Raw genomic sequence first — 9,218 nt, forward strand, 5'->3', positions numbered from 1 at the left:
GCCATCCAACGAGCCAGTCAGCCGGCCAAAGTGATATGAAAAGCTTCTATTAAGAACAAATGAAGATGCAATTAGAGTTTTGACATCGATCCTACTTTGCAAAAATGAGCTAAAAACTACCGTAGGCCTATGTCTGGTCCAGAATTGCAGTTTAAATTCGAATTTTCAAAAACAATTTTGGTTTCGTTATTTTTCTCTTAAAGAGACGCAGATACCAAATTTCTGTGAGATCGAAAATGTCGCATCCCAGTTGAGACCCTATATTGGGGAAGTACCGCAGTAGACGTTACAATTTCCACGATATGTACGTGGAACCATTCTGTTCTTGGTATAGTCATGAATTTCAAAGGCTGCATGATAATGCGGAACAAAATAGTGAAGAAAGTACTTCGATATATTTTGAGATAGTAGTAAATCCGTATGGGTCGTCAAAAAGCGCGGGGTGGCTATATTGCGATTACCGTTTTTGGACGTATCAAAATTTCATCAAACGTCAACGTTTTAGATCATTTTAAGCAACTTTTAAAGAATAAAAATTTTTACTGTCTGTTTTAACTCGTATGTACCTATGTATACGTACATACGTTGGCAGATTAGGCATAAAGGATGTAAACGTCGTACTATTTTTTTTAAATAGCAGTAACGCAAAATTTTTATTAAATTATTCGGAAGACTTTCTTTTTCTGTGTACAACCTACCCAAATTATGCTAGGTTTTATTACAAATAAACTTTTTTTTCAAATACATAGTAGCGCTACATTTTTTATTTAGTTATTTGAAAGAGATTATTTTTCTTGGTTCAACCTACACAAATTTGGTTTTATTACAAAAAAATATATACAGGGTGTCTCTAACAAAAATATGTATAAAAGGTAAATACGGCGTGCTTATATCGTTAGAAAGGTAATCAAATCCCATATTTTTGATGCAATAAAAAACTTGGTAATTTCATTAAAAAAAATCAAGTTATCTTTGATTGAAATTTTGAAAATTGACAGTGATTTCTTTTAGCTCAAAAAAAGTTTAACTTTGACCGTTCGGCGTATGTAGGTAAGCACACGTGATGATTAGTAATACCAAAGAGTACCCATAATAAGAGATACAGCGCAATGGTATAAACGCGTGTTGGCTATAAGAACTCGCCCGCTAGGATTCCAAAAGCGGGCCCTCGCGTAGAGGTGGCCAGAACTAACCGCCTCTTTAAATATTGGCGCGTATTGAAAATGTACAGAATTCTTTATAGAATTTCGGTTTAAAATATTTGCGCGGTTGTCACATTTAATTTTCTTTCTTATTGGCTGTATAAAATGTGGACATAATATAATTAGAAAACATTACTTAAGTGTATAAAAGAAATCAGCAACGATTCAGTACCTATTGTTAATACTTAATTACATTGGTATTTTCCTGTTTAGTTGGCGTCTATTGAATAGACAGTAATTACTATTTAATTTAATAACCAATAACAGGTACAATTGTAAAAATTTAAATTAAATTTGTTATTATCCATCCTTTTTAGATCGTCTACTAGAGTCAAATTAAAGTAGACAACATATTTCATAAAATTGGATTTTATGATGAGCATAGCGATTATTTTACAGGAAATTTTGTTTGCTTTAATTTTGTATAGATGCCTACATACGCTGAATTGTTTAATCATTAACAATCAATCATTACAATGCAATAATCCTTATGTTCTCAGGAAAAAAAACATCAGTCTAATCCAATAATAATCAGTCAAAATATATAGTGCAGTTAAATAATAAATTAATAAATCTGCACCCGTCGAATAAATTTAATGAAATATTTACACGTTATTCTCATTTAAACAATTCAATTAAAAAAATACTCTCGACCCGCATTTTAAGCTGCAGCACTAGCGCGCATCGGTCTCCTAGCAACTAAGCGTCGTACACATGTTTTTCAATCACCCTTGGCTAGTAGCGGAAAAAGTACATAAGTATATGTATTTAAATTTGCCGCAATCTGCTAGTGATTTATGCATCTAAACGATTGATAATGCAGTGTATGTTCTCATTTTTGAAAACAACATTGGCTTCCACTCCAAATATAGGGTTTCTGGAGCGTTTAAATATCTCCGGAATGCGTGGGTCGATCGGACTGAAATGTAATGAGATTAAAGGGGACATTAGTCACATCGACTGGTAAAAAATATGGTCCAAATCGGTCAAGTAGTTTTTCAGTTATCTCAAAGAAACCATTTTTAAAGAGGTGGGGTTGCGTCAGGGGTTGCGTTGGTCCACAGTTCACATATTTAACTGATTTGAACCATTCGATAATCCAATTGAGGCAGTTTATTTTGGATTTATTATATTGTTTATAGTTTGGCCGGCAAAAATTAAAAAGTGATTGCAACATTTTTTCCGGGAATCTTTCATTATCTTATTATTTGTACAATAAATGCTATAAAACGTCTATTGGCCTTTTTTTTTTAAAAAAATGTTCGTTTATTTCCGCGCAAGTCGGAAGTAAATATCGTTCGAATCGTTACACTACTTCCTCTAACTAAACGATCTAGTTCGGTCGACTTTTCCATACGTCCGTCGACGGTAGGGCGACGAACAGTGTGTACAAAGGGCAGAGACGTAATCAAAGCTAGCTTATTACTCGCGCTTACTGGGAATACACAATACACACTAAAAAATCTATTATTTACCGCTAAAAAAACGGCTTATTGTTACACGAAGAACATATCTTCGCACCTATGAATCAAACCAACAAGCGTTCGGACCTTAATAAATTGTGCCATAAGCGTAGAATGGAATAACATATCTCTAAACATCATACATTTCAAGGAATAATAGATACCTAAATAAGTACAAGCAAACACTAAACATTTGGCAACATTGGGATTTCTGCAATGATATTTATAAACTTCTAAACAAGTTTGAAGCCTTGAAATAGCCCCTTAGGCGTAGCGTACGCCAATAAAATTGAGAAAAAGCAGTAAAATTTGTTAGGCAACACACAATACATATGCAACACTATTCTCTATGCCGTTGAATCTCTTATTATGGTTACTCTTTGGTAATACTGCAGCGTCATGACCTTCTAAGTTTTATGGAAACTTCGTTTTCAATTTTTACTGGACATCTATTTTTTGAAAAAATGACGCTCAGCCACTCATTTTAGATATCATGTGTAAATAAAGTCACACTAAAATTGACCAAGTAATCGAAATATGTTATAATATAGATGAGTTCTTGTTTAAAAAATACAACTTTGATATAAATCACCCTGTATACATCATCGAGATTTTGTTTGATTCGGATTCCTGGTGCCTCAAAACATGTATTTGATGTATTCCCGTCAAAAAAGGGAGGGGTCATTTTTTAACCCACTGCAATACCTCCCTTACTGACATGCGGGTAGTAAAATTAAGTTAAAATAAACAAACAGATAACAAGTGAAGTTTTCGAGTATTTGCTATTCTGCAAGAATTTTACACCTGGTTTCAATTTCATTTGGCGATGCCTTGAATGAACGTATAGACATATCAAAACTTTCGATTCAGGCTGAAACTGAAACTACCATTCTATAGAAAAAATTGTTCTTGGATTTTATTAATTTAAATTAAAGGAGAGAGAACGGCCACAGATACGCCCACACAAGGTCGTAATTGAACACAAACACACAATACAAAGACCCATTGTTTTAATTACGAAGAAAAAATTTATATCATATTCCTTTTCAGCACCATCAATAGTAAAAACCTTCTATGCCATCGTTATACAGACTCCTGCTAATTATTTTAAGCTGAGACCCAAACTAAAACTTTCGATTTAATAAAATTCATATAGGTGCGCTAGCAACTGGAACGTTTGTTGTGTTTCCACAATCGCCTATCTCATGATCCATCTGTAGTATATTTAAATCTGTGGTATGGGTAAACAATGTTAATTTTGAAAGACGTTAAAACCAAAACGCGGCCTTTGTTAATATCCAAAAATTGCTTATAGTTCATAAGCTAGGTCCTAATAACACAAAATATGCCATGTATGTTCCTAGAACGTACACGCAGGACATTGAAAACATTCCTGGAATATCCCCAAAAAGACAAGAACATTCCCTGAACATCCCAGAAAAATCCCGTGTCAGCATTTTAAACATTCCCTGAATGTCTTCTTAGAACATTCCTTGAATGTCCATGAATGTTCTTTGGACATTCATAGTATTTTTTTTAGACATTCCTAGTATATACCAGAAATATATGTGGTAATAAATAATGCTTCCTCGTAAAATATACATTTTTATTGAAAAAAAAATCTTTTGAAAAATGTATACTGCTATTGCTAAAAATTCTTATACAATTCATGTCACGCTCGTTTCAAACACCTTTCCTTCGCCTTTCGCAGCCACATGGCTACAGCATATTCCGTCTCTTTTCTAGTTTTTTGGAGACCACTTCTCTCAGCGGAATCTAAAAAAAAACAGTGCATGGTAATTTTTTCTATTCTTTACGATCAACAATCATAAGAGGATACCCGAATACTATTTATCATCACGTTTATGCTTTAACATAATAATATGACTAAAATGATCTAGACAATGAGCTTTTAATTGTCACTTTTGTAACTAGAAAAGGGCACGATTAAATTCTCTGTCTCTATTATCAAACCAAGTAGTTGATAATGTACATTTATGATTTGTAGTAGTAAAAAATTTATTATTTTTCTAGATTCTATCAAATTTTTAAAATTTTGACTTCCAGATTACTTTATAATTATTTATACTTGAACAAGAATAATATTTACCAATAACTGCTTGCGACAGCTTTAAACTTGAAAAGTTCTTTTTCCCTTTTCTACCTATAAAAGAATAGGTCATTGCGGTCTTGTCCGAGATGACTGGTGCCAAACATCTCTTGACAAAGTCGTATAAATTAGTGCCTCCCATCTTGGCAAAATATATGACCTAAAAAAAGGTTAAAAAATGAATTATTAGGAAAAAAAAACGATTAAAATTACTTACTAAACATTTGTAATTTTCGACGGACGCCAAAAATTCTTCCATATGTTCTATTTTTTCAGGACTGTCTACTGGCAGCTCTATAGAACTTTTTTCGAGAATATTTTGCACTAATGGTCCTTCCACTGATGGTTGACAGCTGTTTGCAGATAATTTATCCAGTTTGGCATTCACCTCAATTAAAAGAGACTGTATGTTATACAGGATTTTTGGATTGCATTTGCAGTTGTGAACAGCTGAGACATCAGTTTCTACAAAAATAGAGTTAATAATACTAGGAGTTTCCAAAATGTATGTAATTTAAATATGACTGATAAGACTACAGGAAGATATCAAAAAAGATTTTTTCAAAATAACAGCAAAAACATGTAAAGCAAAGAAAGAATTTTGAGCATTATAAAAAGAACATAATTTGGCCTGTAAAAGGACTTGATCCGCATGAATCTATTTTATTAGGTTATTTTTAATTATCTATTCAACTCACCTTTTAAATTTGCCTCTCTGAAATTGGCCATAGGAATAGGAGTTTCTATAGTATCTGTAATATAGAAAAGAATGATTAACCTTTAAAAAAATAACAAAAAAATACTACCATTGGTATTGGATGCAGCTTTATTAGTGACAGTCTCACTATCAAACGACAGGCTGGGCATACTCCAGGTTGGAGGAATCGGTAAATTGATAACTTTTCCCTGCGGCTTCTTCCTTCTTATAATTTCATCCTCCGACTCGGAAGAACTCAAAATTCTTTTTTTCCGGGGCCTTTTTGTTTCAGGTTCGGAATTTAAGTCGCTACTATATTCCGCTTTAGCTGCTTTAGATCTTGCCGTGGAATAGTCGTCTGAAAAAATAACATAAATACCTCGATAAATACATATCAAATTAAAAAAAACAAAAATATGTGGATCTTTTATGTTCGGTATTATTTAAAAAAAGTCAATAAGTTTGTCCACATTTTCACTAAATAATATTTAAATTTTAGGACAATTGTTTTCACTTTGCAGTTTTTTAAGGGTTTAAAAATTAAGATTTTAAAGAAAAAAAATTATTTTAGAAATAAAATTGTCAGAATCAAATAAATTTGTCTACATACCATAAGTTGAATTGCGAAATATTCGCACCTTATGTGATGGCCAACAACTGTTGAAGTCACAGTGCTTTAAGGCGCTATTCAGTTTTTCTTGGGGTAAAACTGGCCACAGGCAATTTTCTCCATTTATCCACTTGGTGGGAACTGCCTGCACTGCATTATCACTTTCGAAACACACCACCGTCCATGTTCTTGGAGATGACATGACGACTTTAATTAAATCAGATAATTTTTTTAATTAAATGTCATTTTAATGTGAATTTAATAAAAAAAATATTTTAATTTAATCCTCATAGAAAATATATATTAAATCCGAGATTAAATCTATTACGTCCAAAACGAGGTCCAAAATTTGTGACACTACACATTTTTTAAAAAGAGAGAAATTGTTTTTACGTTTTTAAGAAAATAACAATTACATAATGGAAAAAAATTAACAGCGATAAACAAATCTGTAACAAATTAAGCAGTTGTATGTAATAAAGGAAAAACAACCACCTTATTGTTTAATGTGAGTTTAAAAAACTTGTGAAGAACTTGAGGTAACTCCCACGATTTAATGGGACCTTCTTTGCTCACAACAAAAATGTTTAATTTAGAGGATTCACAAGGCAAGTTATACAAATTTTCTAAAACTAAATACTTCTGACCAATTACTGTTACTACATTATTTAAAGAAACAATATTTTTAATAATAACTACACTGTTATCATTCATGAAACAGCAATTGTTTGAATCATCTAAAGCTAATAAAAAATTTTTGATATATATTTTTTTAAACTGTTTCATACCAAAAACACTAGCAATAAGTGGCCCATTAGAATGTTCATATTTTAATACAGGATATTCTGCCCTAATATTTCCAGATCCCAAAACACATTTGTTTCGCTCTACAATTCTATTAACAATTTGTTGAAGGGGTCGATCCCCTTTGCGCACCAATTTTTTTAAAAATAACATATTATTTTCAAAGGGAAAAGCGCTGAAATTTTCAAGGCTGCCAAACATTTTAACATCATCAACAATATGCAAAAGGTTATGCACGTTATGTGATATATTTTCTTCTCCATAGAGCAGTGAAAATGTTTGAATAAAATATTTTGACAATTCAGCAGCATAATCAATATTTTGAGATTTTGAAAAAAGTGTAACTGCAACATGCAATGACATAAAATTTTGGTAGATCTCATTAGTGACACTCTCTTTTAAGATCACTGGTCCAGTGTAAAATAAAAACATCCTAAGCTCCGTTGCTTTCCAATGTTTAATATCAGAAAGCAATCTCGGTTTTCTGGAAAATTCAGTGGGTACTTGATTTTGTAATGACAAATGTTTTTGAGAAACTTCAGAAATTTGCTGGCTTGAAAAACGGTAAGGGGGTTTTCCTGATAACCACAAATTGCTAATTAATTTTTTTACAATGCCGAGACATACTAAATGCATGTAGTCTAGCGGAAAACATGTTATCATGTTCAAGTTAGGTATAGATTCCAAAATAGAAGTATCTGTGTGGTGGCTATCTTGTTCTTTGCGTCTAAAAGTTGCATCTGTTCGAAGATGAAATCCTTCTATTGCAGGAAAACAAATTCGATTCTTTTTAAACACACCTTCAGTATCACATTTAGAACAAGACATATAACCACTATGACCTCTGGTACACTTTATAAAAGCTTTTGCAGGGACATCACAAATAAAGGCTTTAATTTTTACAAAAAATATTTGGCTTTTATAAGTGAAACCATTAGTCATCAAACTGATGATTTCATTTACAAACTTGGACATAAAAACATTAGCATTTTCTGGTTTTTTGTTACCTTGATATAATCCACATACCTCCACAATATTTTTATTTTGAAAAAGATTGATCATTATAGGCCATAACTGACTTCCAGAGCTTTTTGATAATGGAAGACCATCAACATTTACACAAATTTCTAAAATATTACTCCGATCCTCCGAGTCATTAACATCTCTACGATTTAGTAAATTTATGAGACAATTTTCTACCCCAAAATGAAAGTAGACACCTGGTTCTACCTTTTCAATTAGAGAACCAGTATTTCGTGGGGTTTTTAAAATAGTCCTTGGATCTTTGGGCAAATTAATGTCAATCGTTTGATTTAGAATTCGCAATAAATCAGATAAAGCAAAATGATCAATGTTGTGAATTATGGCCCAATCTGATAACTGTTCTATTAAAGTAAACTTGTGTACCCCATGTCCGGTCTGCTCTGATTTATCCTCAATTTTATCATTTAAAAATTCAGTCTCGACAAAATTTTCTTCCTGAATTTTACTTGGAATTTGAGCAATATCACAAAAGTCTAATTCGGAGTCTGTACTTTCCTCTGAAACATTACAAATGTCTTTTTGGGATGTGGAACTTTCACTATTTATACAATAATCAAAATCTTTAGATGTGGAGGGCTCCTCCTCGACTTTCTTAACTTGTTTAGATCGTTTATATCGCTGATAAAGTTTATTAAATAATTTTCTTTTTTCTGAATCCATAATTATTATTATGCAGTAATATAATATGCATAAGTAAACAAATTCTAATTCATAATCTGGATTAAGTAATTAATGTTATTCATCGACTATATTATTATTTCCTTTACTGCAGGCACCGGAAAACAACGAATAAAAAAATAGAAAAAGAATTTTATAATACTTATATACATACCTATTTAAATGAAAAGATGTTTGTCAAAAACAACAAAAACTGCGATCTCCAACAACCACAAAGCACACGGCGATTTGTAGGTTAAGTTAAATTAAAAGCGTGGGTGCGCCGCGCCCTTTACGGTTTGGGTTAGAAGAATACTGGTCCACCAACAACCAACACAACACGCGTTTTCGCTACGGCAATTAATATTCCGTTCCGTTGCGCTCTGATTGATGGATATCAATATTATTCCGCGAATCAACTAAATAACACATGAATACAATACGGAGAATGTTGACGTTCAGACTTCGAAGTTCGAGGTCACGTCACTCACGAGAGAAGAATAGAATGCACCTGCCACCCCACTCACACAATGCACAAATCTCAAATCTGACAAATCACATGCGAAGCAGTCAACAGGTGGCGCTTACTCCCACAAAAAACACTGCAAGATTTCAGCATATTAAAGCTTTT

The 9,218-nt window shown here is 32.5% G+C and overlaps 1 protein-coding gene across 3 annotated transcripts; it reads right to left on the bottom strand.

The window, feature by feature from the left end:
- Positions 1–4,257: 4,257 nt before the first annotated feature.
- LOC116166744 lies at positions 4,258–9,212 on the bottom strand. 3 transcript variants are annotated; one of them, XM_031481837.1, is made up of 7 exons: positions 8,763–9,198; positions 6,083–8,696; positions 5,582–5,830; positions 5,474–5,527; positions 4,993–5,240; positions 4,776–4,935; positions 4,258–4,441 (listed from the first exon to the last, which is right to left on the bottom strand). In XM_031481837.1, exons 2-7 carry the CDS (start codon positions 6,282–6,284, stop codon positions 4,338–4,340), a joined length of 1,017 nt encoding a protein of 338 aa, XP_031337697.1. In that variant the 5' UTR covers positions 6,285–8,696; positions 8,763–9,198; the 3' UTR covers positions 4,258–4,337. The 3 variants fall into 3 exon arrangements, with proteins under 3 accessions (XP_031337697.1, XP_031337696.1, XP_031337695.1); XM_031481836.1 differs by having other exon boundaries at positions 6,083–6,289; positions 8,763–9,197; XM_031481835.1 differs by lacking the exons at positions 4,258–4,441; positions 4,776–4,935; positions 4,993–5,240; positions 5,474–5,527; positions 5,582–5,830 and having other exon boundaries at positions 6,290–8,696; positions 8,763–9,212.
- Positions 9,213–9,218: the final 6 nt, after the last annotated feature.

This window comes from Photinus pyralis, unplaced genomic scaffold, assembly GCF_008802855.1.
Source record: "Photinus pyralis isolate 1611_PpyrPB1 unplaced genomic scaffold, Ppyr1.3 Ppyr1.4_LG3b, whole genome shotgun sequence".
In the NCBI taxonomy this organism is placed as follows: domain Eukaryota; kingdom Metazoa; phylum Arthropoda; class Insecta; order Coleoptera; family Lampyridae; genus Photinus; species Photinus pyralis.